This window comes from Cydia fagiglandana, chromosome 18 (genome assembly GCF_963556715.1).
Source record: "Cydia fagiglandana chromosome 18, ilCydFagi1.1, whole genome shotgun sequence".
Taxonomy (NCBI): Eukaryota; Metazoa; Arthropoda; class Insecta; order Lepidoptera; family Tortricidae; genus Cydia; species Cydia fagiglandana.
Window position 1 is genome coordinate 17,937,346 of NC_085949.1, and position 20,698 is coordinate 17,958,043.

Sequence of the window (20,698 nt, forward strand, 5' to 3'; positions counted from 1 at the left end):
ACTAACCCATCAGTATGGGTTCATCTCAGTAGATGAGAGACCATTTCGCGGCACGTTCAAGAAGATGAAATTCCTGTTTTCTGTGTCTGTTTTGTCTGTGGTTATTAATAAAATATATTTCTATTCTATACTTACAGGACTCCTCTACTGCGAACATCGATGTTTCGTCTAGCTCCATCTCTATCACTTTAGTAAGAGATAGGTAATGAAATTCTGATTTCGCGGTAGCTCCCTTACTTGCGTACACGCAGCCTTGACAATCGCCACACCCGCAAAGGCGCAGAGCGTCAGCTATAACAATGCTCTGGGCGTCGGGTCCCACGGTAAAGCACCTATAGGTACTTTACCTTGGCATTCACCTATGATTATGTGCACACGTGTGTACGTGAACCGCTTAGCAGCGTTTTAGACCTGAAGCCTGATTTCTACTGCCGTGTACAGTCGCCATCAGATATATCGGAGCGGCCAAGGTGTTCACAATATCTGAACAAGCACTCTAACGCCCTAACAATAGAGGCGTGTTCAGATATTTGTGACCACCTTGGCCGCTCCGATATATCTGATGGCGACTGTACAAAGAGTATACAGTGACTATGGTCCTTCGAACCGTATTGTCGTGAGGACGTGTTTTTGATCGCAAAAAATGTCGCTGCTGTTCCTTAAATTTGGAAGCACTACCCATGCGTAAAATGTGTCCATATGTGAAATATATCTTTTAGTTCTGGTGTGACATGTCAGAACTTTGGGTAGGTAATATTTCAATTCAATACATTGAGTATCCGGAACAGCAGCGATAAATTAGGACTTAATTTGAGTTGGCCGTCGGTGACCGTTAATGACGTCAGGTCTATAACCGCGAAAATCGAAGTTCGCAAATTGCGGGGATTTTTCTGTGTCACTCTAATTACGCCTTCGTTGGAGTAAAAGAGAAAGATCCCCGGAATTTGCGAATTTCTGTTCTCGCGGTAGCGGCTCAGTACTTGTCGACAAAAATAATTACGTAGGTACTTTATTTTACTTTGCTGTTTCATATTTTTTGTGATACTTTACAATATCTAAATAATAAAAGTAGCTGTGACTGTGATAGCCGAGTAGATAAGGCGTCAGAGGGAGTGGTGCTGGGAAGGGCCGGCAGGTAACGGCCAACTTGAAGGGAACGGGTAGTACAGCTTATTCAACACACGAGGATGTTATCTTGAATTTCAACTGATAATTACCTATATACTCTACTGATGAATGAGGAAAATGTGATGAATTAACGATGGACAATGAAACAACGCATCGTTTTGCAATTTATTTAATGTTAATATAATATAGACAATGTTCAAGGTACCTTTTAATTGGTTTTCGAGCTTTTAAACACTAAGACATTGTAGATAACCTCCCATTATACCTCGTATCGTTTACAACATTGCAAAATAACATTCATTAGAAAATCAATATCGACAGTACAACTAAATATTAACATTGACTATAATATACCCAAATTTAAATTCAATAGATATTATTCAACATTTCAATTCAAACTTAATTAGAAATTATTTCTCGTTACATAAGATTGCAGACCCGTTTGTCGTAAACCAAGTTAACAAAATAACTAATAATAAAAAATAAAAATTCCATCACTGAAACTGTACAGCAACAAATGTTTTCAACATATCGATATTATACATAACGCACCGAACCGGCGCCTGTCTACATACTTATTATACGCAACAAGTTATAATTCAATAGAATTAGTACAACATATCAATCTCAACATGTGTAAAGGTGATGAGACAACGACTGAACGGCGCTTGAGACTGCAGCTCGGCCGCCGCGGCGTGCGGCAAGCGCGCACAGCCGTGTCGCATGCCACACGCGGCGGCGCTTACACACCGTACACTCACTAACGTTCTGACAAACTTATCCTACTACAGCATCGGACGTCACCAGCCGGCTGCGAGCGCGGGGGTGACAAGGACAGCAACACGCGTGTAACGAGAGGCTCCTGGGTCTAGTCGTTCTCTGCCACAAGCTCCGAGCGCTGGCACGTCCGATGCTGGGTGCCTTCCCCTATACCTAAACCAGTAAACTCTTACGAATCCCTCCTAGATCTAGCCTATCTTACTCCTCGATACAAAACGGCGAGTGTACTGCGGGAATCGCACGCGACTACGTCCGTCGGACTCCACATGAAACTGAGTGAAAATTTTAATGACAAACAATTATATTACAATATTCCCTACCTCTCGGGACGCGTTCGTGACAATGTCAATATGCGCAAGTTGATTCCTCAGTCTTTAATAAATTGATGACAATGAGCAAGGAGAAAACGTAAATGAAAATGCTATGCAATTATATACAGAGTGCGGGCCGCGTGCGATTCGCGCCCAAAACAAGCGTTATGGTGATGTCTTAATGTTGAGTTCGACTTGAACGCACAGCCATGATCCTAAACACAGTATCGAACCTTACTAGCCTAGCGCACCCGACGGCTGCCTTCACGTATACCTCTAAACTATACGATAAACCACTCTATCAACAAATTCAACAACATTTAGCTATTAAAATTAAAAGATGAGATGCGCGGTCGCGTGTGCGGGCCGCTCGTGAGGCTCGCTAGCTACCTTAGCCTACAACATTGAAACTTACCTAAGTGTAACAGCGCTAGTAACGAGAGTGGGTGCGGCTCTACTGACTACACACGACGGGCCGCTGTCCGGGTGCTGACTACGGCCGCGCCGGGCGCGCGCGTGCCCGAGAGGCTGTATACCGCTACTACACGAGATTACACTCCTGCCAGGCACGGAGCTTATCGACGCGGTCGTTACGCTTGACGCATGCAACACGTAGCATGCCACTGTATTCGTATTACACGTTTAACAACGTCAGAGACGCTTGCATCGCGCGAAGCGTGAAGCTTAAGCGGTGGTTACGACTCTGGCTATTAATAAGTCAGCGCTACGGTTGTGTTGTGTTGTTGGGTGTGGCAGCCTCTTGGGCACTCGGTGGCCGGGCGGCGCTAGGGGTGCGGGAAGCGTGCCAGCGCGGCGTATTTGTCAGTATCACAGAAACAGTATCAACCTTGTTCTCTTCCCTTCTGAATTCATTCGATACACAAAATATTCCGGACGACGTTGCATTTATTATCTTCCCACGCGATAAACGGATAGTACCGCACTAAAATTATTATTCTGTATTCACGTTAATATACTCTCAAATATTGTAACAACTTCAGTATAACAACATTAACATTTTCCAGTTATTTTAAAATTATCTATACATACCTTTATATTGTTTTTAATGACAATTATAACTAACTAGAATTCCATCGATAACTATTTAAGAATCGGCGAGTTCGCGGCGCCGAGGGAGCTTGGCGGCCGAGGCGGCGGCGAGGGGTGCCGCGACGCCGACGCCGCGAGCCCGGCGCAACAAGAGGCAAGTAACTCAGGGACCGGTGCGAGAGGAGACGAGTGAGGAGAGGACTAACGGGGCTCTGGCCGAGTGGCATCAACCGAACGTTTAGAATAATTGACGTAGTCACTTACACGTACAGACTAATGAAGATTTAGTTCCAATAAAATTGAGCGCGTATAATCGACATCCAGGCGGGGCCGGAGTAGGCACCGCCCCGCCCGCCCGATAATTGACACTAGACGATATCTGCACTACCCCGTATATAATAAGATGAATGAGAAAGTCGAAAACACCGGAAAGTTAACAGCGATTCCTACACTTTAAAGATTGAATATATAATAAGTTCTAGCTATTAGGGTACATAGTTACGCTAGTCTACGGCAGGTCGCGCGGCCACGCCGGCGGCGGGCGGCGGGTGGCGCAGCGCGAGCTCGAGAAACGCCCCTCAATTCCTTTTCTTACACACTATTGTACAGTAGGTACATACATTAACTCTTTAAGCCGATTCGAATTCATTATTATTATTTATTACATTTCATTTGTACTTCATTCCTCGATAAGTATATCGCCGCACGGGCAGCGGACAGGGTCGCGGGTCGCGGGGTCGCGAGCCCGCTCACAACATGGCACGTGAGGTAACTGGCGGCCGAGCGGCGAGGCCTGCGAGCGGCACGAGCGCGCCCGGCCTGCTCCGACTGTAAATAACTTTCTGTCATATTGTCAATATTAACATATCTGCAACGATACGTCTCTTCAAATATAATTCTCTACTATTCTGGACATGCATTATAACATTTTGTTTAGATTGTACTTATATTGTTGTCAAACGATTTTAGACCGGACGACGGTTACGAAACGTTCCTAACAAAAATAAAACGAAATATTTATAAATGTATAAAAAATAAAGATCTTCACCTTCAGAAATGAGGAATGACGACGACTCCGCTGGCCGGACCATTCGAGAGTCAAATATAAAACGAAACAAAATTATTATGTCAACCGAGGCTTAGGCGGCTCGCTTATCCGAATCCAAGTTTCAACTAACCTAACTAAACATAACTTATCAATGGTAACATTTACAATGAAATCAACTCTGTAAATAAAATGTATGCGATGCACGGTGAACAATATACAAAAATAAAATGTGCATGGAATAGGAATTTCCGTGATAGGATTTATCACAATCGTAACTTCATTAACCTTACACAACAATATCCTCTGCTAGGCAGACCGCGACGAACAAAATATACCAGATATATGTCCAACACTATAGTACATGCATAAAATCAATAATATATAATAAAATCTATTTGTAAATAGGTAACTATGTGTCGACGCGTGCCGCGGCGGGTCGCGTTGCATATTGCACGGCCCCATTTACACTTGTGCGCTCCCGCCGCGCGGCAGGCGTCGAGAGCTGCGAGCGTCAAACAAAACAATAACTCTTAACTAGCAGTAAGGCCGTTACAAACACCACCCCCAAGCGTTACATTTTGTATAGTTTCGAATGAGAATCCAAAGCTCTTTCGATCCTGAGAGGTGTCCTAAAAACTTATATTTTCTATGAAATATAATCGTGTTTCACATGGAAATGGAAACAATGATAGTGCGGATTATTCCGTCACCTCGACACTACTCTTTTCTTTCTCACATAAATCGAAAGAACTAGTGATTGTACACAGTGTACCGAGCGGGGGTGGTATTTGGTCGCGGCAAGGTAACTGTCGCCTTGCGCACTGCCTTGAGGTGTATGACTAGACTACTGCATGAGGCCGGCGGTGGCGGCGGAGACGGAGGCGGCGGAGAGCGCGTTGTGGCGCGTGCGCTTGAGCTCCTCCTCCTGGATCTTCTGGTCGATGAGGTACTGCGCGTTGCCGATGGCGGACGCGGAGCCGCTGATGGTGACGATGCGGTTGCGCGTGCCCGGCGCGAACGTGCCCTTCTTGCTGATCTGGATGTTCGCGCCCGACATCTGCTGGATCTCCACCAGGCTGCGGCCGCCGGGACCTGCGCCATACACACCCGTCAGTCTCGCTATGATACTCGAATATTCCGGCTCGCTCGGCTATTAACTATACCCAACTGTCGTTAATGACCATAGATCATCTAAACCAGTGGTCGGCAACCTTTTAGCAGCCAAGGGCCACATAGTAGTTACCGAAGTTGACGCGGGCCGCACTTTGTTAATATTTATGACTTTATTAGACACTGTCGTTTGTCAATATGACAAACAAAATAGCCAGGGAGGCTCGCGAGCCGAAGTGAGAGGTTCGCGGGCCGCCTGCTGCCGACCGCTGATCTAAACTATTATGAGTTTTTAACTCTTATAAGACAACTCGCGGTTACCACACATAAGCGCTTCCTTACTTAACGCGTCATAAATGTCATAATGCGGGATCAGTGTAGTCTGTCATATTGCTCGGTCACGGAACGCACGCTCCGAGCGTCAGGAGCTCGTCCACATACATTGATGGTGTCAGCGACGAGCGTCTACGCTCCTGGCGCTCTGAACGTGCGTTTCGTGGCCCTCGGCTAACCCGGGCTGTTATCATAGGCCACAACCGCAACTATCAGAGGGAGCTTGTGAGACAACTTGCAATCACCACACATAGACGCACCCGTAAGAATTTTACTGCTTGTGAACATGGATATTTGAAATTTAAAATAGTAAAATTCAACGTAAATTTGAACCTATGTGTGGTGGTCGGTGTCCATGTTAGTCACAATTCAGTAACGAGAAAATAAACATCATTATCATCCGTCGATTGGTGTAAGAGTGGGACAACTCGATACGTGTTATTGTAGAAACGAGATTTTTTTAGATAATCTTAGACATTTCTAAGTAAAAAATATAATAGATAAATAATTGCACTCAATGTTAATTAGCCACCGACTTAACTGACCTGTCAGTGCGACAAATGATTTCCAGTGTTCAGTTAAGATCGACAATATCGCGCCGGTAAAAGTTACAAGCCTTTTAACTTTATTTAAAGGAAGCGAGGGTTTTGCGCCCCCGCGGGCTACAATAACTAAAGTCGCCAACATCTTAACACCGTTCGAGGGAAAAAAGAGGATCGCGACTTTAGCCGAGTCGGCACGTCGATGCAACTCACCGAGGATGGCGCCGACGATGACCTCGGCGATCTCGACGTTCTTGGAGTCCTTGGCGCCCTGGTCGGCGGGCGCGGGCGACTTGCTGAGGGGGAGCAGCGAGGCGGCGGGGAAGCCGGGCACGCCCTGCACGCCGGGCACGCCGGGCACGCCGGGCACGCCGGCCACGGAGCCCACTTGCGCCGACAGCGAGATGGGCGCCACGGCTGGGGGCCGAAGCGCATCGAATGCTACCTCCGCGAAACGCTCTAACGACGCGCCGCGGCCGCCGCCTGCGGACCGGGAGTGATGTGCACGTGGCAGGAGTTGGGGCGATTACATTAGAACGTTTCGCGCTGTTGCGGAGAGAGTCAGTGTTAGCGGCCGAGCGGCCGAGTGCCCCCTCGCGGTGCTAGCGCCCCGCGTCCCGACTTTTACTAAACCCGGCTCGGAGCCGTACGACGATGGACCGTGCGCTAGCGTGCCCCGCGGGGCCGCGATGGAGCGTCGAGCGTGTAGCGATAGTGTGATGATGAGAGAACAACTCGAGTGATGGAAACGATGCAATAGTACGGGCCGCTTGACTAGAGTTGAAACTTATTAAGGTACTAGCATATGTATTCGATGAGTTCATGAATAGGTTTAATATTCTCAATACCGAGTTTTGTTCACATAAATACAAAAGTAAATTGCATATTTTTAAGTCACCGCGAAAATTGGTTCTGTCCGCTAACCGTATCTAAATTCTGCATTTTAGCTGAAGCAAAACGTAAAGTTTTACATGCGTGTACATTGTTATATTCAACATAATAAAATATTTTTCTACTCGTCACCATTCGTCACATTCTTGAATTAAGATTTCTGGACCAAACTGCAATTGCTCGCTCGCCGCAATCAATAGGACGAAACAAAACCATAGCTCAAATTAATTATCACCGACAAGAGCCATGCTCTTAAATTATGATGATGATGAAATTAATTATTTATTTTAGGTTGTATAGTAGAAACAATTGGTTCATAAGTCAGAAACGCGCATGTGACGCCCTTAATATAGCAACATCCATAGACTACGAAAACCACATAGCTTGTTAGTCTCCATAGGCTACAGTGGCCAAAATCGAGAAAACAACTCTCTAAAAATTGAATTTAGCGCGGAGCAAGTACCAGGGCCTCATGAGTTACGAGAAGGTGTCGTTGACCAGCCCGCCGGCCGCGGCGTCCGGGGCGCGTACCAGTATGAAGGTATCGCGGCTGGTCGCGTATCTTAGCTGTATACTTTTGGTTTAGTTTGTTTGTATGATTCTACTAGTTTAAAGTATTATTTTTATTGACTCGTAAAAAAGTATTGTATACAATAGTGATATAATCAAATTTTTCAATCTCGTACCTCGGCACTCGACTGAAAAGCTCCCTATTATATCACGATTGTATAAAATACTAATGCGATATAACGATAAACGTAAGTTTATTTCGTAGGTAATTTACTAATTACTTTATATTACCGCCCTACGTAAAATGTGCCTTGTTAAATTAACTAACGATATTTCATACTTCATGCCAATGATGGTATCACCGATAATATTATCACGTGACTTTTCTGTTCAATATTTCGTCATAAGATCAACTTTTGTCAAGAGCCAATGTTAAAAATCATGAAAGTTAAATAGTTGTTCTCCCTTTTAGTATTATGCCAAGGACTACATACGTACGTTAACAATAATTTGTATTATGTTTTACAATAGTCGATGTGAGTCCCTCGCATAACGTGAGAGTTATGTATTGCCGACCGGTGAGAAGCGATGTTCGGAAATTTAGAAAAATAAAAACACCTCAAGAAGAAAAACAATTATTAATGGAGAAATCTAAAAGCCAATTGTGTTATGGATATCAGCAATACAACACGTAGAATACAAACTAGTCATGCAGTCATAAATAAAATACACTTTACAACTACTGATAATACTAAGTGTTGGACGTCCAGCAACTTATTGCATGGACTAATTGTGACTCTTGGATTCAGATAAAAATTGTATAAAATAATAATAAGAATGGCAAATGTAAACCCTAAATAATGTTCTATCGCGTTTCATATTTCGCGCGCGTATGTTTTTATTATTTAGTACAAACTTTCCACGCGTAGAGGTGAGGAATGGTTTCTACTTCAAGACGAATACAGTAGAATCGAGCTCTACAATGTCGATGTATATGGAACACCTTCTGTCAAGTGAGGGCCTGCTGCAGGCCGCGGGGTGACGTATGTTATGTAGGTACGTACTGCTACTAACTACAGGTTACGGAAGTTGCAAGATTTAAAGAGATGTCGTGTTAATATCACAAATACACAGCCAATTACTTCCAGGACAGACATGAGAAGCGTTGCGAGGAAATTTAGAATTTTGTGTGAGAAAGCGGCATGAACGAGTCGCTCGTTGCACCAAACAATTTAGATTGAGACCGTTCTCTACTAGGAAAAAAATACGTAAAATTTCGAAATATCTTTTAAAAAGACTTTGTATATTCGGTACACTAAATCAATCTCAATCTCTTTACCTCCATAACCTTTTCAAACGAATAAACGCATTTGGCAAAACGAGCGAAAGTTCATTAAAACAAGCATCTCTGCAACTTCACCACCCACCGATGTGAGTGGCGAACCACGCACACAACGCACCAGAGCGTATCTGGCGCGCTGTGACAGATGGAACATGAATTATACGTTATATAAAGTGTTTATGAGTAAATTTGTGTCGTCGCAAACGACACGCCGTAGAAAGAATTTCCTTAGATAACTCAGAAATCAGGACGGACAAATGTATGGAATATATCAGAATAGTAGGAGATAGCACCGTTTTCCAACCCCCTTAAAAGTAGACTAACATACGATAACAATACGGAAAAAGACAATATGCTCAAAGATTGTGACACGATTCTATGCTAGACTTGTTAAACGTAGTTATAACACCTAAAGTTTATTTGAAACATGTTTACGGGTTCAGTCCGGTGCCAAGTTCGAAGTATTAAGAAGACTTTATAGTTTCAGAGTCAAGCAAACAACTAAAATATTAAATTCATAGTTGATATCTTTGAACATTTTCCCTCAGTTATTGAGGCCTGCGATGAAAGTTGTTTAAGCATCTTGCTAACTTCTAAAATTTAACTATTTATTTTTAAATAGACAGTTGTTTCACCGTAATAAATCGCGACTCGTGCAAGCGAGTAGGTTGTGAAATGTAAATAAATAGAGTTACTGCACGTAAACGGGTTGTCGGTGGCCATATACCTAAATACTATAAATAAGTATTGCACGTATTTACATAACGCGCTCTTGAAGACGCTGAAGGTCGCTTCCGTCGCATGGCACCGCGTATCACATTAGATAACATTTAATAACTAAATTACAATATATTAATATCAATATAACTAATTAATTATATCTACATTTATTAAATATCCTTTGGGACTTGTTCTTTATTCAATTTGACATTTGGCAGAAATCGAATCACAGTCTTTAACTAATATTATAAAGCTTTAAAATGATGCCCCAAGAATAAAATTATACTCTTTGGTTTGTAGTAGCTTTCCAACCATTTTAACATGGCTACTGAAAAGTGGACCCAGAGAAGAAAACAACAAACTGAATGTGACTAAATTCACGCAAAAATATGACTGATATAGTTTAAAACTAGTAGATAAAACAAACATTTTCTCCGGGTAGTCAACTTTGCAATAGCCAAATTATACACATTTCTCTCTTTATTTCATGGGTAGGTAAACAATCGTCGAGCTGCGTTTATGTACTCATAAACCTGGCAAGAAACCACTAATGCCCTTAAGAGATCCCACTATATTAGCAAATTCATTAAACATTTCGAAGACATCGGGAAAAGATTCTATACCTTGCCTATTTACAGCCCCCAAAGAACCTAACGTACGACTAGGTACGGTACTACCTTTATAAGTTACAACAACGTGTTGATGTCTTTTGTTCAGCAAACTTTAATTCAATACTACTGACTTAAGATTCATCGATCGTATTAGGTGTGTAAAGTCTAAAACAAATTCGTGTTTCGAATTTGACAGTTAATCTAGATGTCACTGTACCGCTCCGTACATTTGGCGGTAACTCTGATCTTCGAGCAACACCGGCTTCCGACATGTCGGAAGGGAGGGGCCCAAGCGATATCTCGCCGTACAAATCTTTCTGCCATTTTTCGCGGGGGGAAAGGTGCACACAGTCGCATTTCTCACACACTTACATACAAAATCCAATCTGTAATGACGACACAAATACATAGAAAATGACACACGTCAAAGACAACTCTTGCAAACCTCGATCTCTTTTTGTGTACGGACGACTGACTAGTGTCACAACACGCATACTAACACATTTTCGTTGAAGTATGTCATTGTATTCTGAGAGATGAGAAGTCGGATTTGTCGCTCGACCGATCCGCAATTTGTACTGAGCGAGCAAAATCGATAAATCCAACAATTACTTGAGACTAAAATATAATAATTGTATTTAAATGTAATTTAACGTATGATATGTAAAAAAAAATATTACATGTGAAATGTAACACTTTCTTTTTGTAAATTTGATGTCCCCGACCTCTTTTTATAACAAAAAACCGAGCAAACAGGCATTTTTGTGCAGCAGTGTTCACGCGCGCGTCTGGACTCGGTCTAGTGAAAAATCCAAGTGCAACTAGTTTTATTACCCGCGCTAGATTAAATTGACGCGCTAATCTTGTACCTCGGCAGAGGGGAAATAGTGCGAATGCCGCCTCCCTTCCGTGTTGCTCGAAGACTCTGATAGTCGAAATCGACGTTTAAAAATCAGCTACCACACAATCTACGGCGCATCAACCTCGGAGACACAATTTTTTCTTAGACTTTAGACATACAATTAATCGTTATTTTCACCATATACTATCCTTATTGGTGGTGTTGAATGCCACACTTGACCGTCAGCCGTAACTTTATATGGGGGCGCTACATCTGGTACTGGAGCCACATACCTAGGCACTCACCTAGGCCGACCTGCGACAGCGGGCCGAACACGGGCTGGTCCTGCGCGGGCAGCGGGTAGAAGGCGGCGGAGAGGGGGGTGGCGGGCAGCGCGGCCGGCAGCGCCAGCCCCAGCACGCCGTGCTTCACCAGCAGCGCCAGCGCCGCCGAGATCTCCGAGATGCCTGCGTCCGAGTACCCGGACTGCCGGAGGGCCACCTGGAACGCGATATTAACAATTAAAAATGCATCCCACTACCAGGTCACTACATCAAAAAATGAATGGACATATCTATGTGTGTAAAAGATTAACCAATAAAATGGAGACACTACATATTCACTATATATTCGTTATTTCGATACATGTATCAGTCACACAGTGACAGATATAATTCGTTTCGTTCATTCAGCAGCATCGACTAGCATGGGTACAACCTCATCGAGCAGCGTGTTTTAAATGAGGGGTGTCTGCTGCTGCGAGCCGGGCGGCGCCAGCGACAGTGTGAGGACCGTCCACCAGCACCGGACTGTCATGTGGCATACCTTGATGTGGTCCAGCGTGTGTTGCGTGAGGGGAGTCTGCTGCTGCGAGCCGGGCGGCGCCAGCGACAGCGTGAGGACCGTCCGCCAGCACCGGCCAGTCATGTGGCATACCCAAGGACCGGAAAACCCCTCTTTACGCTTAATCCTATCAATTCGGTAACCCAATCGATTCGGTTACCTTATCATTCGGTAACCCTATCATACTGTTACCTGACTGTAATGGTAAGCTTATTGAAACGGTAACCCTAACCTTTAACCGAGTTAATCTCAAAACCCCATCGCGATAGGGTTTTTGTTATGGGTTTTTAACAGGTTTTCATTCAGTTATGGTAACCTTTATTATCGGTTGCTTACTGGTTTGCTACATTTAAAGTAGTTTTAATGATGTAGATGTAGAACTAAAAAAATACTAAAAAATAGTTTATTTTATTTACTTTATTTATATTTTGTTGATTTTATTGACTTTATTTGTTTAATTTATTCAATTAATGTAAAAATCAGAAATCAGAAATCAGAAATTATTTATTTGCATTGATACAATAATTAATAATTAATTATATTTATTTAATTTATTTAATAAGTTTAATTTATTTAATATATTTAATTTATTCAATTTATTCAGTTTATTTAATTTATTCAGTTTATTCAGTTTATTTAATTTAATTTAATTTATTTAATTTATTTAATTTATTTAATTTATTTAATTAATTTAATTAATTTAATTAATTTAATTAATTTAATTAATTTAATTAATTTAATTAATTTAATTAATTTAATTAATTTAATTAATTTAATTAATTTAATTAATTTAATTTATTTAATTTATTTAATTTATTTAATTTATTTAATTTATTTAATTTATTAATTTATTTAACTTATTTAATTTATTCACTTTATTTATTTTAGTTATTTTATTTACTTTATTTATTTTAAGTATTTTATTTATAATATAATATGATTTATAATAATAACACACCACACAGGTAGGTATAAAGATAAACAAAGGAACGGCAAAAAAACTTGTTTGTGCTGGAGGCTTCATAGACCGCCCATGCCAACCTCGGTTATTCAATAATAAGTTGAATTTAAGTGTGCGTAAAGATTACAATCGTTTGAACTGGTCAAAAACCTCATAATGAGGTAACTGAATAGACTGGGTTTTTATTTCGGTTACCGGTAACAGAGGTTAACTTGATCTGATACGGTTACCGAATCAAAGTGTTACCTTATTAAACGGTTACCGTTATGGTAGGGGTTTTTATAAACACTTTTAAAATAACCCTATGAAAAACCCCGGTTAAGGTAACCGGTTCCTGTCCCTGGGCATACCTTGATGTGGTCCAGCGTGTGTTGGGTGAGGGGAGTCTGCTGCTGCGAGCCGCGCGGCGCCAGCGACAGCGTGAGGACCGTCCGCCAGCACCGGCCAGTCATGTGGCATACCTTGATGTGGTCCAGCGTGTGTTGCGTGAGGGGAGTCTGCTGCTGCGAGCCGCGCGGCGCCAGCGACAGCGTGAGGACCGTCCGCCAGCACCGGCCAGTCATGTGGCATACCTTGATGTGGTCCAGCGTGTGTTGCGTGAGGGGAGTCTGCTGCTGCGAGCCGCGCGGCGCCAGCGACAGCGTGAGGACCGTCCGCCAGCACCGGCCAGTCATGTGGCATACCTTGATGTGGTCCAGCGTGTGTTGCGTGAGGGGAGTCTGCTGCTGCGAGCCGCGCGGCGCCAGCGACAGCGTGAGGACCGTCCGCCAGCACCGGCCAGTCATGTGGCATACCTTGATGTGGTCCAGCGTGTGTTGCGTGAGGGGAGTCTGCTGCTGCGAGCCGGGCGGCGCCAGCGACAGCGTGAGGCTGAGCGCGCCGAGTCCAGAACCGTTAACCAGCACGGAACCACCGACTACGCCTGCGCCCAGCGCGTGGCTCTGTCAACAAATGGAAACGTTAAAGCATTCATTTTGACAAACTAAAAAGTCCATATGGCCTCATAGAAGCTATATATTCAAATTAAAATATACTTTAATGGCAGTGTTAATGGCTAGTCTACACCAGTATCCTATGCATACCATACGTATACAATGTGCTATGACCTTAAATTCTGAAAAAAGTATATTTCTTATAGTTCGTTTTTTTAGCATTAGAAAGAACTTGAAAGAAGGTAAGCGATCTTGACATGTCTTTTAATTGCAAAACGCTTTTTATAAATCAATAACTATTACTTATGAAAGCAGAAGAATATAAATGATCGTATTAGGTTCATAATTGTTATATATTTTCCGTAACTTATTTATAAAATGTGTTTTTCAATTAAAAGATACATCAAGATTGATTACTTATTTCTAATGCTAAAAAAAAACGAATTATAAAGTTTAAAGGTACATATATTAGTTCTATGAGGCAAAATGGAAATTCAAAACAGCTATAATGATTGATCGCCGAAGGCTGTCAAGCTTTACATGTATGTGTTACGTTGATCTTTTTAAACTCATGGAAAGCCCTGACTTTCAAACTTTTAATACATACTCGTATATGCCTACAATTAAAACGTGTTACCTAACTAATATGAGCTTCATAGGTTAAACACCAAATTTATACATCGGAACTGTCAAAATATTGTATGATTCAACCCAACCCAAGGAAAGTTATACATAAATATACGGAATAGAGCAACATGGTTACATAACATACAGCCATACACAAATATTCCATTTAAATATATACTTATATACAAATTGTTTACCAACAATGTCTCGAAGTATTCAAGGTGTTTTACGGTCTTCATGGCTTGTTATGTTATTTATGTCTATTTTAAATTTTGTCATTAAATGACATTGTAACATTTACATAACAAGTCATTGCTATTGTATCGTTACTCGTGTTAGACAGGGTATATAATACATAGTACAGTCACAATCAGTTACATAGAGTAAAATGTAGGTAAATAAAAAAAAAATGTCTTTGCCCAACCTACATTTTTTTTTAGCTTTACTACTCATATTAATGATGTTGACTGTACATCCATCGCATGCAATGTGTACTCGTACATATATTACTTATATTTATAAAGCTTGTAGGATCTTATAATACTGGAAAAGCACATCTCATATTATACAACATCCAACACCGATTATATTTGAACACTTAATTTATTTGCCAATTAGGTAGGTATAGGTATGTGTTATGTATTATATTTTCAGTTTTCTTTTCAACAACATAATTAGATAAAATATGAGAATATTTAAGAGATTAAAATGTAATATTACGTTTATAATAGATCTACGTCCAGTTTCGATATAGGATATAAGAGTATAGAGACGATTAAAAATCGTCCTTACTTAATATAAAGTACGGTGGCAATTTCAATGACATGCCTAAATCGCAATACCAACTAATTACAAAAAAAAGCACCTTCATAATCTAAAGTACCATTTTTGACATCGTCCATAAACTCTTCTACCAACGGTGGATGACTTTGGAAAAGAACACTGAAAGCTTATTAGGATAGCATAATTTAGATAGCGTTCAAATACTAACACAGATAATAGTTTAATATAGTTTAGAAGATAGCAGTTAGTGCAGTGTCCAGCATCATGAGAACGGTAAGGGTCGCGACCACTTAAACACGCCTCAACGTGCCTCCACCAGCTGCGTCGGTGAGATTGCGACAACCCTACACAACCACAACTTAAAACCAACTCTATGACGTAGTCTTTAAGTTGAAAATCGAATAGCAAAGCCTGATATCAATAGACACGTCGCCCCTAAGATAAAAGAGACTCTAAACTTTTAATCTTAAAGTTGAAAACAGTTTGTCACAAGTCGGGATCAATCGAGATACCAAAGATCGGGAAGCGATCAAAAGTGGACCTTATCTCTAGGTGACAAGTCTCCAAATGGCGTGATAGTGGAAATTGCATTTCAACGCCTTGGTCACTTTGTAGTTTTTTTTGCAGTGTGAAGATTTCGCTTTATTGTAGATTATTAAGCTGGCCAGTCTCAAAGCGGCGGTTTTTAGGTCAACATCATATGAGCTGTCACTAGGAACAGGGTATTTAGGTCAAACTGTTGGTTTTAGGTCAAAAATATAGTTGTAAAAAATATATAAATAGATTAGTAACACATATTTTGTTATTTTCAAGATATACATATAAATATACCTTGAATATGGTAAGTGGACCCGGGTATGTCCTTAAACTACGTCCAAGACCACCGGTGGACGGGCAGCAGCGTCCCTCAAATTCGGTGTACTCGACTGCGATCGCCAACCCGCCTGCCAAGCGTGGCGATTATGGCATTCACCCCCCATAAGGGGGAGTCCTATGTTCAGCAGTGGACGTCTTATGGCTGAGATGATGATGATGATGATGATGATGGTAAGTGGAATAAAGGTAAGCAAAGCTTAAAATAAATTAGTAATCCCTTGTAGTACAACCAAAGCAAAATCATGCGTTAACAATTATTCTGTAGGTACATATAAAGCTATAGGTATATTTTTGGCTATCAAACGTGACATAACATGACTTTATCGTTACGACACGTAACTGTGTTTGTTACAAAATTTTGGCTATTGGTGCCTGTGCCCGTTCTGGCACTCATTATTATTCGTTGTGCTGTTGGTTGGTCTACCAAGTAGCCAGATTAAGCCGAGGGCAACGGAACACAATCTTCAAGCGTGTACGCTCAACGCTGACGCCGATAGCCATATATGTATTTATATAGAATTACAAGAATGGGCCTAGCGCGATATAATTTCATTGTTTTTAATTTTTAACAAGCAGAAACGTCTGCTAACGATGCTATTAAGCTTAGAATAAATTTTAAAAGTGGAAAAATTACTGTCTTGGGTGAGACTTGAACTCACGGCCTCTGGAGTATCGATCCAGTAATTTTTCCACTTTTAAAATTCATTGTTTTTACCCTAAATTCCGAATTTTAAGCTGAGTTGCACCAGCTGCGGTCGCAGAAAGACAACTCAACTCAGCTGGTGTGTGCAAAACGCGAGAGTGGTGTGCAAACGTTCCACATGGGGGGCCAGAAAGTTTAGGTAATTTAAGTGGAGGGCCAGAATTGTAGCCAAATTTTATTTTCATTGGCGATAATCGTGGGTCAATGGCTATGACTAATTATTTCATAGGACCGGCGGCGGGCCGGATAAAATCCATTCGCGAGCCGGAGCTGGCCTTAGCTTTGCCCACCACTGGTTTAAAGTGTTGCATATATGTATTTGTTTTAACCAATGTATGGCGTATGGCGGTCGGCATCAGCGTCGAGCGAGCACGCTGGGAGTTCCGCGTGGCGTGGTCAGAGAGGCAGGTTGTCGCATCTCGCCGCACAATGTAACAGTCTCTGAAGGAACGTGTTTGTGTGGTCACCTCTGTCACCTCGGCGGTGGGCACGGCGTACGGGGAGCCGGTGGGGTTGTAGTTGGCCACCGGCCCGGCCACGTCCGCGTAGGACACGTTCGGACACGACCCCGACTGCGGGTCGTCCACCACTTTCTGCAGGATCATCAGGCAGGCCTTCTTGTTGTTGTCTTTTTCCCCTGGAACATATAGAGATTGGTTAATATGGTTCATAAAAGTTAGCTTAAACCCTTAATTAGATATTTACTTTGCCTAAGGTTTTACCCCCTTATTCATAAACGCTTATTAAAGTTGACAAGCCGATAATAATCGTTTGTCTCCTTCCGACGTATTGGTATGATGGAAAGGGACAAACGATTATTATCGGCTTGTCAACTTTATTATCGGCTAGTCTTTTGTTGAGGGAAGACGCTACGGTATCGCCACATCCTATACAAATGTTGCTGACTTCCCATAAATTGGCGCTGTACGCAGCGTACAGAGTCAACAGAAGACTAAGGCCTAAATTATTTCTTATAAACTCATTCTACCTGTATTTGTACGGGTAATAATAATAAGATACTAAGTGTAATTTCTGATGTATAATGAACTTTAAAACAAACTCCTCTAAAGTTTTATTAACTACCTTCAGCGCTCACAGTCCCAAGTAAGATATGCAATGAGAATTGTATTTTATAACAGTAATCCGTATTCCTGCAGCGACTACGACACCGCTCTTTGGTGCAAGCGTAATGCTTCAAGCTGAAATAGACACAACCTCAAACAGCACATCTACCCACAACAATGATGCGGAGTTCCTGTAGCGACAACTAAATATGCACAAGGTGTTAAGTGTGTCCCTCACCCCAAGCTGAAGTCAACCCTATGTTCAACGTAACAAAGTCCACTTACCCACAACAGTAATGCAGCGTTCTTGTAAAGACAGCTCCTTAGCCTTCTGCGAGATCTGCACGTAGCTCCCGCTCTGCTCCTTGATCTGCTTGATGTAGTTGCCGCCCTTGCCGATGATCATGCCCGCCGTCGAGTTGGGCACGAGGATCTTCACCTGCAATAATGGACTTTATTAGAGATGGATAAAGTTTCATTTTCTTTGGCCAAGAGTAATATATTTTCACCTACAAATAAGTTCTATATTCAACCTAAATTCATTGACCGTCTTGAAAGATAAACAGTTTTTTTTTACTGTCATGATCACAAAGAAGCATACCGTCGGCCTAAGTGGCAAACCTCGTAACTCCTCCGGGGGAGTTACGAGATTTGCGACTATAAGTATAGTTGTCCAAGGTAGCAATTACTAATTTCCTTGAAATGGAGTTACGAGGTTTGCGACTTAGGCCGACGATACGGATACTACGGATAGTAAGCAGTTGCCGTTGTCTATGGGTCCTTGCAATGCCATAGCGGTCACGTCCGCGTTGTAGAGCCTCTATACTTCGTTTTTTTTAGCATTAGAAATTAGGTAAACAATCTTGATGTGTCTTTTAATTGAAAAACACATTTTAAAAATAAGTTACTGCAAATATGTAACAATTATGAATTTAATAAGATCATTTATATTCTTCTGCTTTCATAAGTAATAGTTATTGATTTTTAAAAAGCGTTTTTCAATTAAAAGACATGCTAAGATCGCTTACCTTCTTTCAAGTTCTGTCTAATGCTAAAAAAACGAACTATAGGTAAAGTTGTGTGTGGAGTGTACAGCTTATAAAGGACAAAATCTACTATTCGATTAGGTATTAACCCCAGAGTCGTAACAATTTCTCCCAGAGGACGAGTGTCATTTAGTAACTCTGATGTAAAAGGCAGTAAGTTATACAACTTGCTTTACACCCGGCTGAAGTTACACCCTTTCTCAGGATACAGTAATACTAGTGTTGTGTATTTTTTTAGGGGACTTGCAGTTTGAGCGTCTTTGAGAGTTGCCCAACAACTTAGTCCGAAGGGATTACTCGGGTCAAACTTAAAAAGAAAAACATCGCTGTGTATTCTCAAGACTTACGCGGTGTGAGCGACACAGCTCTATGCATGTTTGTATCAAACTAGGTAGGCCTTTTGGAGCACATATATATATGTATCTATATGTCCAAGTGTCAGAAAGGCTAGGTGTCGTAATTGGTACTGAATTTATGAATTTCAAGGATATATGGTTTCTACACGGTTAGCACGACTTGAGATCAACTCCCAAGTCTCGCGAGACAAGATTTTCCATTTCTTTCGCAAAATACTAATTATATAGCGAAGGGGAATTTACTTCGCACGCGACTCGGTATTTTGGCCTTTACCAAAATGATCTCTGTTATCTCCGCATTTATCAGGAACAGGAAATACTAATTAGATCCTAATTCTGCGTGTGGCGTGACCCAATTGGTGCATATCTACTAACTAGCTTTTTTGGCAAGCCGAAATAAGTAAAGGAATTGTACGAGTAGCTAAACCTTCGTTATCCGTAAAAGATAATGTATATTTAGTTAAAAAAAGGTTTGTCCCTTTCCAACAGCCCAAATATCAAAGGACAATCGAAGCTTAACGCGTCAACTCCCAGGGGTCTATAAAATTGAAGTTTAGATTGAGTTTCACACTTTGCCGGCTCAATATTGCGTCCGCGGGAAGAAAAGGTTAACAGCATTTTATCTGAATTTGATTTGACTGAAATACGATATTGTTTTTTTACTTGTATCAAAGAGATCGTTCGTCGATTTAGTTTTTCCTACTTCAGTTTCAAGAAGACGCCATTGGAGACTCATTAATTAAAATAATATAAGAAATTCTAAAAGGTCTGTCACCTGGGATTAAAAGGCGCTCTTTCAATCTCATCATTAACTTAATTACATAAAAGAATGCTTTTAATGGATGTAATTTGTATTTCAAACAGCTAATGGCCATTATTTGTCCCCGGACAAACGCTGCAGGCTCCACAGAGTTCCCGCGATAATTCTTTTTATTTATATTTACCTCTCTGGAACAGAAAGTCAAGTTTTCCTTGTAACTGTGTATTTGAGCGGGCGTACAAATTACATTTGAGCAAACTTTGGTGATTTAAGGGGAGCGATATCCTTATAGCCATAGCCATAACAAATATAACAATAATCAAGGAGGTGCCTTGGTTTCAAAACGTCTTATTATGACAGCAACTCTAGGCATTTTTATTTTGTAACTTTTAATACTTGATTGTATATATTAGAGTTCACAAATATCTTTACACGGCAACGTTCCAAAAGTACATTTACACGGCTCTAAGACACTAGCAATAAGGTCGTCCTGCATAGGTACCTACTTAATGCTTTGGTTTGATAAAGTC

At 41.4% G+C, this 20,698-nt stretch overlaps 2 protein-coding genes across 8 annotated transcripts in view; both read right to left on the reverse strand.

The window, feature by feature from the left end:
• The window catches only part of LOC134673460 (protein YIF1B), a 117,982-nt gene that overhangs the window by 12,497 nt on the left and 84,787 nt on the right, over positions 1-20,698 (reverse strand). The gene's annotated exons all lie outside the window — the stretch shown is intronic.
• Positions 1,282-20,698, reverse strand: part of LOC134673459 (RNA-binding protein Pasilla) — a 96,455-nt gene continuing 77,038 nt past the window's right edge. For 4 of the 7 annotated variants that reach the window (XM_063531449.1, XM_063531454.1, XM_063531453.1 and 1 more), the window contains 6 exons: positions 18,292-18,445; positions 17,410-17,579; positions 13,816-13,962; positions 11,523-11,718; positions 6,516-6,785; positions 1,282-5,409 (listed from right to left, as the gene is read on the reverse strand). In XM_063531449.1, coding sequence (XP_063387519.1) covers positions 5,162-5,409; positions 6,516-6,785; positions 11,523-11,718; positions 13,816-13,962; positions 17,410-17,579; positions 18,292-18,445 — 1,185 coding nt within the window. In that variant the 3' untranslated portion in view covers positions 1,282-5,161. Of the gene's footprint in view, positions 5,410-6,515; positions 6,786-11,510; positions 11,719-13,815; positions 13,963-17,409; positions 17,580-18,291; positions 18,446-20,698 lie in introns of all 7 variants that reach the window. The other 3 variants (XM_063531451.1, XM_063531455.1, XM_063531452.1) reach the window with 3 other exon arrangements.